Source organism: Macaca nemestrina, chromosome 18 (genome assembly GCF_043159975.1).
Source record: "Macaca nemestrina isolate mMacNem1 chromosome 18, mMacNem.hap1, whole genome shotgun sequence".
In the NCBI taxonomy this organism is placed as follows: Eukaryota; Metazoa; Chordata; class Mammalia; order Primates; family Cercopithecidae; genus Macaca; species Macaca nemestrina.
In genome coordinates, this window is record NC_092142.1 from 72,996,473 (window position 1) to 73,011,871 (window position 15,399).

Genomic DNA, 15,399 nt, shown 5'->3' on the forward strand with positions numbered 1-15,399 from the left:
TGCTCCACCAAGCCCAGCTAATTTTGTTTTTTTTTTTTTAGTAGAGATGGGGTTTCACCATGTTGGTCAGGCTGGCCTCGAACTCCTGGCCTGAGGTAATCCACCTGCCTCGGCCTCCCAAAGTGCTGGGATTATAGGCATGAGCCACCGCGCCCGGCCTGAAATGTTACATTTCTTTCTATTTGCTTACAGCACCTATGCCCCAGTGAAGTCCTTCCTTCGAGTGGATAAAGAAAAGGTAAGCTCCCCACTTCCTCCCCACCTCAGTGGAAACAGTGCTGGCCCAGCCTGTGCGCCTGGTCCTGTAGCTCAGGTGTTCCAGTTCCCCTCCAGAACCTCAGGGTCCCCATCTGCCCAGATGCCTGACCCCAGTAGGTGCCATACGATTCAAGAGACACATGCACAGGTCTGCTGACAGGCATAGACAAGTAGAAGCCGCTCAGTCTAGCCTGAATCTCTGCCCCTAAACCCCTCATGTACCTGTCATCTCTTCTTCTCCCAGGTCCAGATCTACAACCCAGCCTTCTTCAAGTATATCCATGACCGGTGGACAGAGCATCATGGGCGGTACCCTTCCACGGGGATGCTGGTGCTCTTCTTTGCCCTGCATGTGTGTGATGAGGTGGGTAGGCCCGTGGTGTGGGTGGTGGGAACCCATGGAACAGAGGAGTGCAGGCCTTCTGAGGTCTTAGTAGGCTAACAGAGGAATGTGCTTCTGTAGGCAGAATTCATGTGGCCTTGGTTTTCCCCATCTCTAGGCTATAAAGTATAGCTATGCCTTTCCCAAATGTTTCTGCTTTCATGATTGTACTAAATCCAAAATCTCTTCATTAAAAAGTTAAGTTATTGACCCCGTGGTGGCTGACGCCTGTAATCCCAGCACTTTGGGAGGCTGAGGTGGGTGGATTACTTGAGGTCAAGAGTTCAAGACCAAACTGGCCAACATGGTGAAGCCCCATCTCTAGTAAAAATACAAAAAATTAGCCAGGCGTGGTGGGGCACGCCTGTAATCTCAGCTGCTCGGGAGGCTGAGGCAGGAGAATCACTTGAACCCAGGAGGTGTAGGTTGCAGTGAGCCGAGATAGCGGCATTTTACTCTAGCCTGGGTGACAGAATGAAAAAGAAAACAACAACGACAAAACATAAATAGAATGGAGAGTGTATGTAGTTGAATTCCATCTGGACGGCTGCCCCCACCAGCTCTGAGCCCCAGGCCTACTTTGTGTAAAAATGGAGCTTAGTCGTTCAGAGAACCCGTTCAACCAGTGACCAGGGTTGCCCTGCCACGAAGAGCAAGAGCTGAGGCCCAGCACGCCCACGTTGCCGGCAAGTGCTTCATTGAGTGGTGCTGATCAAAATACTCCATTTAAAAAGAAAAAAAAAAAAAAAAGGAATTAGCAAGGGCTGCAGAGGAAGGACAACTGCAAAGGGAAGGTGGTGTCCCCATGTGAGTCCATGTTCTTAGGCCAGGCCTGGGGGCTCCCGCATCTCCCTGGAGCCTCCCGCTCCCCTCTCCTCTCTGTCATCCCGAGCCCGCCCCGCGCTGTTCTCTGGGTCACCGCCTGGGGTGACGCTGCGCTGCGCTTCCCCGCAGGTGAACGTGTACGGGTTCGGGGCCGACAGCCGGGGCAACTGGCACCACTACTGGGAGAACAACCGGTACGCGGGCGAGTTCAGGAAGACTGGCGTGCACGACGCGGACTTCGAGGCCCATATCATCGATATGCTGGCCAAGGCCAGCAAGATCGAAGTCTACCGGGGCAACTGAGCCGGGCCTCACCGCGACCTTCCCGGCCCATCTGTTAGGTGCCGGCGCTCCGACCAGGGACCCGGGACCCGCAACCCAGGACCAATCATGCTGCAGCCCAGGGGGCGTCCGCTGCGCCCTGCCAATCACGAGACACTGGGGACCGGCCGGGCCTGGCACTAATCTGCGCTGCGGTCGGGCGGAGCTTCTGTTTCTCCCAGCCAATCATGCGACTCAAGGAGAACTGGCGCTGTGTCCAGTCTCCTCCAATCAATGGCCTTCGGGGGCGGGCCGGCGGCCGCTCAATCCCCACTCCCTCATGCTTTGGGTTAGGGTTTTCTTTCACGCTTTCTGAGGAGGAGAGCATGGCGCAGGCCTCGGCGAAGCACTTCCCTGAGGCTCGGCCGGAGGAGCGTTTCCATCGCTGGCCAGACCCGGAGGAGAACGGGCAGTCGCTGCGGGCGTCAGGAGAGGTGGCCGCCCGGCCCCTTTCCCCGCCTGCCCGGATGGGTGCGTGCAGACCCACCAAAGAAAAGCGGTCGCTGCGGGGCCCAGGGCTCGGGACCCCCAGTCCCACCTCGGCCGCGCTGTGGGACGGCCGCGTCCCCAGGGCCGCCTGCGTCTCCAGGAAGCCGGGAGTGGCGTCCCCTGCGGGGTGGGGTGCTCCCAGGCCGAACTCCGGACAGGTGGAGGGGACGGCAGGGCTCGAGGAAGCCCTGTCCCCTCCAGTGCAAGGTGCTCTCACGTGTGCCCTCTGCCCTCCCGTTCACCCGCAGCCTTCTCAGCGCCTCTCCCTGGGCCCGGGGCCGCCTCACCAGCCTGTTGCTCTGGAAAACAGTCCACAGTCCCCAATTCCATCCATACGCCTCCTCCCCCTCCCCCTCCCCCCCCCGTTTTCGGCGGGCTCTGGGGAGGGGGCTGCACGGCAGAAGGAGGCTGGCGATGGGCCCAGCTGCCTGTTGCATGCACCTCCTCCTCCACCCATAGCCTCTTGCCTGGGGAAGAGTTAGCCTGGGGCTGATACTTTGGTTAAGCTGAAGCTGCCGAGGGTGGTCGACCTGCAGATTCTCTGCAAATTCTGAGCTGGCAGAGCCCGCAGCCCGGAGCCGGCCAGGGAAGAGGAGACTTACACGCTGCAGGCCGCCTCCCTCCACCCTGCTCTCCATCTCCCACTTCAGAAGGGCTGGGAAGCTCACGGCCGGGGTTCCACCTGGAAGCTGCTTGCATGGCTGAACCCAGCTTAGGTTCCTAGCGGGGCTGCTGGTGGAATTCTCCCCCTTGGAGGCTGGGGAGGTTTAGGAGGGGGAAGGCTTCTGTGAAGCTCTCAAACCACTAATAGAGCCCCCTCCCCAACAGTGACGGCGCAGACGCTCCCTCTTTTTAGTTGACACCACCAGGCAGCCTCCTGGCTGTTGGTAGGTTCCTGCAGCTGGCTGGGGGAACAGGGACCGGCAGGGGACTTTGTTAGGGGAGGGTTGGGATGGGCAGTGGGCCCTGAAAGTTAATATATTCGAACCTAGCTCGAGTGTCGTTCTTTCCAATTCCGAAAGTAGGAAGAGTAAAAATAGGGGTGATTGGGGTGAGGCTAGAATGCCTCTCTCAGGGCGCCCCCCCTCCCCCACCGTTTTAGAGAGCTAGGCCCCAGCCAGTTTTGTCACTCCCATCTCAGTGCTTCCTGAAGAGGCTGTTTTGAGTGTTGAAAAGATGAAAATGCAATTATGCCAAACAGTATTGAGCAGAATAATTTATTTCTTTTTTCTTTTGCTATTGCTTTAAATCATGAATCCCGCCAGGCATGGTGGCTCACACCTGTCATCCCAGCACTTTGGGAGGCCGAGGCGGGCGGAGTACTTTATACTAAGGTCAGGAGTTCCAGATCAGCCTGGCCAACATGGTGAAACCCCGTCTCTACCAAAAAAAAAAAAAACATATATATATACACATATATATATACACACACACACACAAATTAGCCAGGCGCAGTGGTGCGCTCCTGTAATCCCAGCTACTTGGAAGGCTGAGGCAGGAGAATCCCTTGAACCCGAGAGGCAAAGGTTGCAGTGAGCCGAGATTGTGCCACTGCACTCCAGCCTGGGCGACAGAGCAAGACCCTGTCTCAAAAAGAAATTAAATCATGAATCCCCATCCTGGAAGAGGTAGGTCCCAGCATCCAGCCAGATCTTTTCTGCAATAGTAATTTAAACAAACTTGTTTATTTCCTTCCCTTTCTCGTTCTGAATTAAAAGGAGCAAAAAACTGTCTAGTCCTTCATTGTTCTGAAATGGGCATGATGGTGGGAAGAAGGCAGCTCTCATAGGGTAGCTGTGACTGATAATAGCTGAGAACGCTGGGGGATATGGGAGGAGCGAGATGACTTCCAGACACCCTCCCCGCCCCCTCATACAACAGGCACCTCATTCCTGGACTCTGCTCTCCAAGACACTGAAGTCTGAGCGGGTACAAGCATTTTGGTTAAAAATCAGCTCATTGTCGCCTCTTGAGTTCCCTCCAAGAGAGGAACTCATTGGAAAGAATTCCTGGTAGCATCTCCTTGCAGTGGCTGTCCTGTAACCACTTTGGCCTCTATCAACATGATGTCTCCAGGTCTCCATCAGGCTCCGATGCATTTGGGTGGCCACAGGCTGGGCTATCCCCACCTCTCAGGGAAGTGCATCTAAGTCCGGTTTGCCCCTCTGGCACAGCCCTGCCTCCACAGCCCAATTTCCACCATGCCACAGGCAACCCCCATTTTTTTTTATTTGATTTATTTATTTATTGAGACAAGAGTCTTGCTCTGTTGCCCAGGCTGGAGTGCAGTGGTGCTATCTCGGCTCACTGCAACTTCCATCTCCCAGGTTCAAGTGATTCTCCTCAGCCTCCTGAGTAGCTGGGATTACAGGCGCCTGCTACCACGCCTGGCTAATTTTTGTACTTTTAGTAGAGACAGGTATCGCTTCTCGGCTTTTGGCTAAGATCAAGTGTAGCAGAGACAGGGTTTCGCCATGCTGGCCAAGCTGGTCTCAGACTCCTGACCTCAGGTGATCCACTCGCCTCAGCCTCCTAAAGTGCTGGGATTACAGGTGTGAGCCACTGTGCCTGGCCCCAGCTGAGTCTTAAGGCCCAGTGGAAGACAGTGTGTACCACAGCCTGTCTATGAACCTGCCAAGATCTGTTTCTTGTCCTGCATATCCCTCAAAACTGACTGCCTTATGCTGCAATTGGTCGGCGAGCACACCAAGTGCCAGACCTCCAGAATACAGAGTCCCACATAATCCCGTCTTTTTAAAATTTCCTGTTGGCCAAGCACTGTGTTGTTTTTACCCAGCAAGGATACCAAGGAAGTGGTTCTAGTGCAGCGTACCCCACTGTCACCTCTCTCTGAGGACAGCCACCACTGAGCTTTTCAGAGATGCCAGTGCCCTCTCATGAATGCATGCATGTTTGTAATTTTTCTTTTTCTTTTTTTTTTTTTTTTAATTTGAGATGGGGTTTCACTCTAGTCGCCCAAGCTGGAGTGCAATGGCCCGATCTCGGCTCATCCCAACCTCCACCTCCCGGGTTCAAGTGATTCTCCTGCTTCAGCCTCCCGAGTAGCTGGGATTACAGGCAAGCACCACCATACCCAGCTAATTGTATATTTTTAGTAGAGACAGATTTTCTCCATGTTGGTCAGGCTGGTCTTGAACTCCAGACCTCTGGTGATCTGCCTGCCTCGGCCTCCCAAAGTGCTGGGATTACAGGCGTGAGCCACTGTGACTGGCCACTTTTTTTTTTTTTTTTGAGACTGATTCTCACTGTCGCCCAGGCTGGAGTGCAGTGGTGGGAATCTCGGCTGATTGTAAGTTCTGCCTCCCGGGTTCACGCCATTCTCCTGCCTCAGCCTCCCGAGTAGCTGGGACTGCATGTGCCTGCCACGACACCTGGCTAATTTTTTTGTATTTTTAGTAGAGACCATGTTCACCAGGATGGTCAGGATCTTCTGACCTCGTCATTTGCCAGTGTCAGCCTCCCAAAGTGTTGGGATTACAGGCGTGAGCCACTGCGCCCGGGCCTTTTTTTTTTTTTTTTAAGAGACAGGGTCTCCTATCACCCAGACTGGTGCAGAGCTCACTGCAGCCTCAAAAACTCCTGGATTCAAGTGATCCTCCCACCTCAGCCTCCGGAGCAGCTGGAGCCCAGCTAAAAAAAATTTTTTTAAATATTTTATGGCCAGGCACGGTGGCTTATGTCTGTAATCCCAGCATTTTGGGGGGCTGAGGTGGGTGGATCACAAGGTCAGGAGTTCAAGACCAGCCTGGCCAAGATGGTGAAACCCCATCTCTACTAAAAACACAAAAAAATTAGCCGGGCGTGGTGGCGGGCGGCTGTGATCCCAGCTACTTGGGAGACTGAGGCAGAGAATTGCTTGAACCTGGGAGGTATAGGTTGTGGTGAGCTGAGATCAAGCCACTGCACTCCAGCCTGAGCAACAGAGTAAGACTCCATCTCAAAAAAAAAAAAAAGGTATTTTACCTATCCACAGGCAGCAGACAAGGAAGTACCTTCTGTGACTGGCAAGGTCAGATGCATCATTCCTTGCTAGGCAAAGGGAAGGTAAAATACTGAAACTACATTTTAAAAAATAAAAGTATTCCCTTTTGAGTGTGAATTAAGAATCAATGCGCCTTCTCACTACTCTTGTGAAAAAAAATCACAGCTCCTGCAGCAAGTCTATGCCTGGGTAACAACCAACCCACAAAATCCAAGAGGAGGTCCCCCTCTCCCGCCTCTGTGAGGCTGCGGAGCAGTATGTACGTGGGCCAGCCTGGTCCTCAGAGTGTGGAATTAACATCTTTCCTCTAGCGACTGTTTGTGCTGCTGAGAACAGCACAGGCTCTCTGGCAGCCTGCTTCTCTCCAGGGGAAGCCTGTGAAGCAGAAGAAACATATGGCATCTGCACTCAGGGCGCCCAGTTCCATCCGGCCTCCCTATAAAACGACTTTGCCTTTCCTTTTTTAAAATTACAAAAATAATTCAACCAATACATAAACATATGAAGTGAATCACCGAGGGCCTTCCTGCAATATCTTTTTTGTGCCCACCATTTGTCATGGAATGGGTAAAGGGGACCAGAGAGGGAAGAGACGCTGCCCCCTCGTGGGGCCATGGCAGTCCCCTGGGCTGCGTCTCCACGGTGCTTCCTGTGAAACGCTGTTACCACAGGCACCGCACTGGAGACCATGAAAGGGAAGAGTTTGACATCTCAGCTATCTTTGCTATAAACAGAAATAAACCTTACCTAAGGCTTGAGTACACTTAGGCCAGACACGGTGGCTCACGCCTGTAACCCCAGCACTTTGGGAGGCTGAGGTGGGTGGGTCATGAGGTCAGGAGTCTGAGACCAGCCTGGTCAACATGGTGAAACCCCATCTCTACTAAAAATACAAAATTAGCCCAGCGTGGTGGCAAATGCCTGTAATCCCAGTTACTTGGGAGACTGAGGCAGGAGAATCACTTGGGCCCGAGAGACAGAGGTTGCAGTGAGCCAAAATCGCACCACTGCACTCCAGCCCAGGCAACGAGAGCGAAACTCCGTCTCATAATAATAATAATAGTAATAATAAAGTAGTGAGACAAGAATGGGCAGCTCCCCAACAGAAAAGATTTTCCAAGAAACTGAATATTTGCCAAGCCTCACTAAGTCAAAATCGAAAAAACAATGACATAATCTATTGGCAAAGTTTTAAACATTGATTATAGTGTTGGCAACCATGTAAGATAATATGTATTTTTGTATCACAGTAACATAAATTGCTAAAAACCTTTTGGCAAGTGTAAATGGCAATGAATTAAAAATTTAAATGTCCCTACTCTTTGACCCAACAATTCTACTTCCAGGAATAATAGCCTGAAGTGATTTTCACCAAACGCTCAAAAATAAGAGGTTGGGCACAGTGGCTCATGCCTGTAATCCCAGCACTTTGGGAGGCCCAGGTGGGCAGACTGCTTAAGCTCAGGAGTTCAAAACCAGCCTGGACAGCATGGTGAGACCCCATCTCTACAAAAATTAGCTGGGTGTGGTGGTGCAGGCCTAAAATCCCATCTACTTGGAGGGGTGAGGCAGGAGGGTCACCTGAGACTGGCTCGAGGTTGCAGTGAACTGAGATCATGTCACTGTATTCCAGCCTGGGTGACAAAAGTGAGAGCTGGTCTCAAAAAAAAAAAAAAAAAAAGAACAAAGAAGTTCAGGCTGGGTTAAGGGCTCATGCCTACAATCCCAACTACTTGGGAGGCTGAGGTAGGAGGATCGCTTGAGCCCAGTAGTTTGAGACTGGACTGGGCAACACAGTGAGGCTCCATCTCTACAAAAATAAATCTTTTTTAAAAAGATGTTCAGGCCAGGCGCAGTAGCTCACACCTGTAATCCCAGCACTTTTGGAGACTGAGGTGGGCGGATCACGAGGTCAGGAGTTTGAGACCAGTCTGACCAACATGGTGAAACCCCGTCTCTACTAAAAATACAAAAATACCCGGGCGTGGTGGCGGGCACCTGCAATCCCAGCTACTCAGGAGGCTAAGGCAGGAGAATGGCTTGAACCTGGGAAGTGGAGGTTGCAGTGAGCCAAGATCACACCACGGCATTCCAGCCTGGGCGAGAGAGTGAGACTCCATCTCAAAAAAAAAAAAAAAGATGTTCAGCCGGGCGTGATGGCACACACCTACAATCCTAGCACTCTGGGAGGCCAAGAGAGGCAGGCAGATCATTTGAGGTCAGTTCGAGACCAGCCTGGCCAACATGGCGAAACCCCGTCTCTACTGAAAATATAAAAATTAGCCAGGCATGGTGGCATGCGCCTGTAATCCCAGCTACTTGGGAGGCTGAGGCAAGAGAATTGCTTGAAGCTGGGAGCAGAGGTTGCAGTGGGCCAAGATCACGCCACTGCACTCCAGGCCAGAGTGACACTCTGTCTCAAAAAAAAAAAAAAGTTCATTGTAGTAATGTGGGTAAGAGCCATGTACTGGAAATCCCCCATGCCTGTCACTAGAGGAACCAGGAGATAAATGCTGGGACAGCTACATGCTGAAAGGACGGTGGATGGTGTTTCCAGGGCAAGGAAGATGTGTGTGTATTGGACCTTCAACATGTCTGACACATGCTGATCAGTGAAAGCAGGTTGCACAGTAGTGTGAATAGAATGTTCCCATTTTTGTAAAAGAAAAATGGGTTTACGCAAATAAAAGGCAATATGGTAGAATAGTCACCAAGCTGCCAGGAATCAGGATCCCAGAGGAGTAGGGATAGAGAGCACTCTCACTTTATATACACACACGCCTTTTTAAAATGAGTATATATTTGTCTAATAAGCGGAAAAATACAAATAAAAACAAATCATGATTAGTAGAGCATTTCTCATAATTACTTTAAAATGTCTTAGCATAATGAATGATGCATACAGCTATAATTTATCCATCCTTATTTATTTATTGAGTCAGGGTCTCACTCTGTTACCCAGGCTGGAGTGCAGTGGCGCCATCTCAGCTCACAGCAGCCTCTACCCAGGCTTCAGCGATCCTCCTACCTCAGCCTCCCGAGTAGCTGGGACTACAGGCGTGCGCCACCACGCCCAGCTACATTTTTTCTATCTTTGGTAGAGACGGGGTTTCATCATGTTGGCCAGGCTGGTCCCGAACTCCTGAGCTCAACCGATCCACCCGCCTCAGCCTCCCAAAGTGCTGGGATTACAGGCATGAGCCACCACGCCCGGCCTATTCATCCTTATTCATATTATGTAGGAATCAGAGCTCTTCATAATGTCCACTATTATAAATGAGCAGCATAATCAGAGTATTCCCTTGGTCATAACTTCCGTTCCAAACTCTTGTTCAGCTCCCGGCCCAGTGTGACACCCGGGGGTAAGAACCAACTACATGTGTGCTCACAAACTCACCTGGGGTCTCCCGGCTGCCGCAACTGAGTACCAGGGGCCTAAGCAGAGGGAGCAACTGAGAGAAGGAAGAGAAGCCAAGCCCAGGCCCAGCCCCTTCATCGGCCCTTGCCAGGTCACTCTCTCTCAAGAGGTCAGGATTCACTGACTTCCATGTTTCTCTCCAAATCTGAAGTTTACAAAGTAGCTGAGCTGCTCATCAGGGATACGCAAGGCTACTTTCTGCAGCAGAGAACAGAAGTGAAAGGGAGAAGGGATAAGCAAGAAAGTCTCTGGATTTCAGGAGAAGGAAGACGGCCCAAGGGCAAGAGAAACACATGTGAAGGGTCCAGTGAAGAGACAGGGAGGGGGCAGCTCTGGCCTCCTCTGCTGCCGCTTCCCTCGTTCAATCCATGGCGGTGAGGCTCACACCATTTTCCACTCAGCCTCCTCCGCACAACCTGCATGTCTACCATTTCTTCAAGGGCTGGAGCTGGTTCCACGATGCCTAGCCAAAATCTGAAGGGGGTCTTGGGGCCAGTGACTGCCAATGTGACCAGATTATTATAAAGATAGGGGAAATGTGGCTTTTAAAAAAGTGGGGAAAGGACCCAATTTTCCAAAATGCAAATTTTTCCTTCTACTGCCCCCCGTCATTTGCACACATTTTTGTCAAGTCCAAACATAATTTGAAGTGAGGTAGGTAGTTTCTCTCTACTCATGCCGTTGTCCTTGGGGTGATGTTGGGGGCTGTGCCCTGAACGCACTTGTCTCCCGTGCAGGGGCAGTGTCAGGGCTGGCACCAGTGGCTGGTGGAGCTTCTCAGTTGGCTATTTTCTCAATCTCATCCAAATCATCCGTGTCCAATCGTTCTATCTTCTTATCTGGGGGAAAAATACACAGGTCTCTACCGTGCCCAGGAATGTGCCCCACCCTGGGCCACAGCAATCATTCATTCATCCCCAAAGGCTCCGGGTGCCTGAGCAGGGGGCAGCAGGGCCCCTAGTCACTGACAGCAACAGTCAGAGCCCCATGCCCCGAAGCCCGGTCATGGGGGAGCTGTCCTTGGAGTCCTTGGGTCCTGAAGTCTCCAGGTGTGGCCCTGAGAACTGCCATATGGTCAGAAAGGAGGGGAGTGTGCCAGGGACAGAGCCTCTCTCGGGGCTACAGAAGATCCTACCCCTTTCCCCACCCCGCCCCCCTTAGTTAAGGGCACCAGACACAGGACCCTCCCCGGGACTCACTAAAATGCTCCTGGATTCTGTTCAGGATGTTCATGCTGTGCTTGCTGTCCACCATGTTCACTGCCAGGCCCCTCTTGCCAAAGCGGCCTGTGCGCCCGATCCGGTGCAGGTAGGTCTCGTTGTCAGGGTTCCCGTCCTTGTCCACGGGAAGATCAAAGTTGATAACGACAGACACTTGTTCAACATCGATGCCTATGGGAAGAAGAGATGGAGGCTGAGAGGACTAAGGACAGGAGACAGAAATCACTGTTGTCCACAGGTAGGTCAATGCATACCAACTTTGGATAGAGGGAAAGAATTTGGGACAGGCCAACTCTGGGAGTTGGGTACAAGAGAGGGCACATATAGGCAGGCAGCAGAACCCAGAGGAAAAGAAGAGAACTTTGGCAGGTGCCAACAAAATCATGAAATCAATCAGGGAGATTGTGTCTCTGGGAGACACAATGTTCTGGAGATGCGCGCCCCCGGAAGAGCAGGCTCTGTTCTCTACCACTCAGATGCCTGTACATTTCCTTCCACCAAGTCAGGACTCCTGGCTTCTGTGAGAGTTCTTTTTCTTTCTTTTTTAATTTTTGAGATGGAGTTTCGCTCTTGTTGCCCAGGCTGGAGTGCAATGGCGTGATCTTGCTCACCGCAACCTCCATCTCCCGGGTTCAAGCAATTCTCTGTCTCAGCCTCCCGAGTAGCTGGGATTACAGGCGCATGCCACCACGTCTGGCTAATTTTTGTATTTTTACTAGAGATGGAGTTTCATCATATTGGTCAGGCTGGTCTCGAATTCCTGACCTCAGGTGATTTGCCCACCTCGGCCTCCCAAAGTGCTGGGATTATAGGCGTGAGCCACTGCGCCTGGCCTCTTCGTTTTTTTTTTTGGAGACGGATTCTCACTCTGTCACCCAGGATAGAGTGCAATGGCACAATCTCGGCTCACTGCAACCTCCATCTCCAGGGTTCAAGTAATTCTCCTGCCTTGGGATTGCAGGTGTGAGCCACCGTGCCCAGCATGTGTGAGTTCTTATCACCCGAGGGAAATGCAAACAGTCTCTCCTAGAAAGGAATATTGTCACCAGCCACACCGATCTCCCTGAGACCATACAACTTTCCTGTATACAAGGATTTCTGGCTCTAACTGGGCCTGGGACCCCGAGCCTGGCAGACCAGGTGGGACACATCCTCTGCTCACCGCGGGCACACACGTTGGTGGTCACCAGAACCTTCTCTTTGCCCTCTCGGAAGCGCTCAATCACCGCAGCCCTCTGCTCCACCATCATCTCCCCACTCAGCAGAGCCACCTGGTGGCCTTCTTTTGAGAGCTCTGCTGCCAGCCAACTAGCTGTTTTACGAGTCTGGAAGAAAAAAAACAATTGAGAAATGAAAAGTATTTGAGTATATATTTTTTCTTTTCGAGACAGGGTCTTGCTGTCACTCAGGGTGATCTCAAAAGTCCTGGGCTCAAGCCATTATCCTGTCTTGGCTTCCCAAAGTGCTGGGAGTAAAGGCGTGAGGCACCACACTCAGCTGAAGGTATTTTTGATCTGGAAGACTGCTCCTGAAACGTAGCAGCTAAAGGCTAAATTTCTTAAAATTATAAACCGGATATAGTGCAACAGGGAGTAACAATGTCACCTGGGTTGTAATCTTACAAAAATATTTGTACCTGGCTAGACATGGTGGCTCACACCTGTAATCCTAGCACTTTGGGAGGCAGAGGCACGTAGATCGGTTGAACTCAGGAGTTTGAGAGCAGCCTGGGCAACATGGCCAAACCCTGTTTCTACAAAAAATTTAGCTAGGCATGGTGGCGTGGGCCTGTAAGTCCCAGCTACTTGCAGGAGCTGAGGCAGGAGAATCATTGTAATGGGAGGCAATAAAATGCAAGTGAGGAAATTCTTCTTAGGAGTCTTAAGAGACATGACAATTAAATGCAACAAGCAAACCTTGACTGGCTCTTGGATTTAACAAAACAAAAAGCAATAAAGATGAGCTGGGCACAGTGCCATATGCCTGGAGTCCCAGCTACTTGGGAGGTTGAGGTGGGAGAATCGCTTGAGACCAGGAGTTTGAGTCCAGCCTGGGCAAGGTAGTGAGACCATCTCAAAAAAAAAAAAAAGAATATTTTTTTGCGTCAGGCACAGTGGCTCACGCCTGTAATCCCAGTACTTTGGGAGGCCACATCAGGTGGATCACCTGTGGTCGGCAGTTCAAGACCAGCCTGGGCAACATGGTGAAAACCCCGCTACCAAAAATATAAAAATTAGCTGGGCATGATGGCAGGTGCCTGTAATCCCAGCCACTTTGGAGGCTGAGGCAGCAGAATCCGGGAGACAGAAGTTGCAGTGAGCCAAGATGAAGCCATTGCACTCCAGCCTGGGTGACAGAGCTAGACTCTGTCTCAAAAAAAGAAAAAAGAATACTTTTGGCACAAGTGGAGGAAGGAGAATGTAGATTATATTTGAGATATTACTGTTATCACTATATCATTACCTTGTATGTTTCTTTGTTTCGAGACAGAGTGTTGCTTTGTGAGCCATGCTAAGTGCAGTGACATGATCACAGCTGACTGCAGCCTCTAACTCCTGGGCTCAAGGGATCCTCCCACCTCAGTCTTCCGAGTAGCTGAGACCACAGGTATGTGCCACCACATCCAGCTAAATTTTTTTTAAAGAGTTTTAGAGATGGGGTCTTGCGATGTTGCCCACGCTGGTCTCAAACTCCTGGGCTGAAGCGATCTTTCTGACTTGGCCTCCAAAAGTGTTGGGATTACAGGCATGAGCCACTGAGCCTGGCCTCTTTTTTTTTTTTTTTTTTTTGAGACGGAGTCTCGCTCTGCCGCCCAGGCTGGAGTGCAGTGGCTGGATCTCAGCTCACTGCAAGCTCCGCCTCCCGGGTTTACGCCATTCTCCGGCCTCAGCCTCCCGAGTAGCTGGGACTACAGGCACCCGCCACCACGCCCGGCTAGTTTTTTGTATTTTTAGTAGAGACGGGGTTTCACTGTGTTAGCCAGGATGGTCTCGATCTCCTGACCTCGTGATCCGCCCGTCTCGGCCTCCCAAAGTGCTGGGATTACAGGCTTGAGCCACCGCGCCCGGCCTCTTTTTTTTTTTTTTTTTTGAGATGGAGTCTCGCTCTGTCACCCAGGCTGGAGTGCAGTGGCGCAATATCGGCTCACTGCAACCTCTGCCTCCCGGGTTCAAGTGATTCTACTGCCTCAGCCTCCCGAGTAGCTGGGATTACAGGCATGTGCCACCACGCCTAGTTAATTTTGTATTTTTAGTAGAGACAGGGTTTCTCCATGTTGGTCAAGCTGATCTCCAACTCTTGACCTCAGGTGATCCGCCCGCCTCGGCCTCCCAAAGTGCTGGGATTATAGGCGTGAGCCACCGTGCTCAGCTGTCTCTTTTATTCTAAAATCATTTTGACATTTTCTTCAGAGATCTTAAATATTTATTTTTTCTATTATCAATGAGAACTATCCTATTTTCTAAGTATTTGCTGTTTGAGAATGGAAAACTATGTGTGTGAATGTTATGACTAACCATCTTGCTGAACTTTTTTTTTTTTTTTTTTTTTGAGATGGAGTCTCACTCTGTCGCCAGGCTGGAGTGTAGTGGTGTGATCTCAGCTCACTGCAAGCTCCGCCTCCCAGGTTCACACCATTCTCTTGCCTCAGCCTCCCGAGTGGCTGGGATTACAGGCGCCCACCACCATGCCCAGCTAATTTTTTGTACTTTGAGTAGAAATGGGATTTCACCATGTTAGCCAGGATGGTCTCGGTCTCCTGACCTCGTGATCCACCCGCCTCGGCCTCCCAAAGTGCTGCAATTACAGGCATGAGCCACCGTGCCTGGCCATCTTGTTGAATTTTTAATTTTTCTTACAAATATGAGTTGATTCTCTTGGGTTACACAATAATACATCATCCACAAATAAGACATAAAGTTCAGGGGCTCTATGTTCAGGCTATGTATCCCTTGGGATACTACCATTACCCCCACTAAAGGAGAGCCTGTCTCTTACATCTTCAGAAACCACTTCCTTTCTTCCCACGGCGCCCAGGGGCATCCAGTCCTCCTGAGCCCTGTGGGGAGCTGGCTGAGAGGGAAGGGCCAGGCCTGCCACTGCTGCTACTACTCACATGGCAGAAGATCATGGCTTGAGCAATGGTGATGGCCCCATAGAGGTTACACAAGGCCTGGAACTTCTCGTCTCTGCTGCTGCACAGGACATAGTACTGCTTGATGGTGTCCAGGGTCTCTTCCTCCCGCTTCAGTTTGATAATGTTTGGGTCTGGGACCACTTTCTGGGCAAACTTCCAGACAGAGTCTTCAAAGGTGGCAGAGAAAAGCAGCATCTGGCAGTTCCTGGGCAGCATCCTGCAAGGGAAGGCCCTGGCATGTGGCCCCAGGTGGCCCCGGGAAGCAGCGGAAGCACAGCCTCCCCAGCTGGGTCTAGATGCCCAGGAAGGCTGAAGGGGAAGGAGGAGCAGCAGGCCTGGGTGGGGGAC

General features: G+C 51.4%; 2 protein-coding genes across 4 annotated transcripts in view; one reads left to right on the forward strand and one right to left on the reverse strand.

Annotated features, from left to right (window-relative positions):
* LOC105491291 (ST3 beta-galactoside alpha-2,3-sialyltransferase 2) overlaps positions 1–3,478 on the forward strand; it is a 59,371-nt gene extending 55,893 nt beyond the window's left edge. For both annotated transcript variants that reach the window (XM_011757533.3, XM_011757532.3), the window contains 3 exons: positions 193–238; positions 503–622; positions 1,595–3,478. In XM_011757533.3, the coding sequence (XP_011755835.1) occupies positions 193–238; positions 503–622; positions 1,595–1,768 (340 nt within the window). In that variant the 3' untranslated portion in view covers positions 1,769–3,478. The remainder of the gene's footprint in view (positions 1–192; positions 239–502; positions 623–1,594) is intronic.
* Positions 3,479–5,194: 1,716 nt separating this feature from the next.
* The window catches only part of LOC105491543 (DEAD-box helicase 19A), a 32,521-nt gene continuing 22,316 nt past the window's right edge, over positions 5,195–15,399 (reverse strand). For both annotated transcript variants that reach the window (XM_071084931.1, XM_071084932.1), the window contains 4 exons: positions 15,031–15,268; positions 12,079–12,241; positions 10,896–11,087; positions 5,195–10,535 (listed from right to left, as the gene is read on the reverse strand). In XM_071084931.1, the coding sequence (XP_070941032.1) occupies positions 10,474–10,535; positions 10,896–11,087; positions 12,079–12,241; positions 15,031–15,268 (655 nt within the window). In that variant the 3' untranslated portion in view covers positions 5,195–10,473. The remainder of the gene's footprint in view (positions 10,536–10,895; positions 11,088–12,078; positions 12,242–15,030; positions 15,269–15,399) is intronic.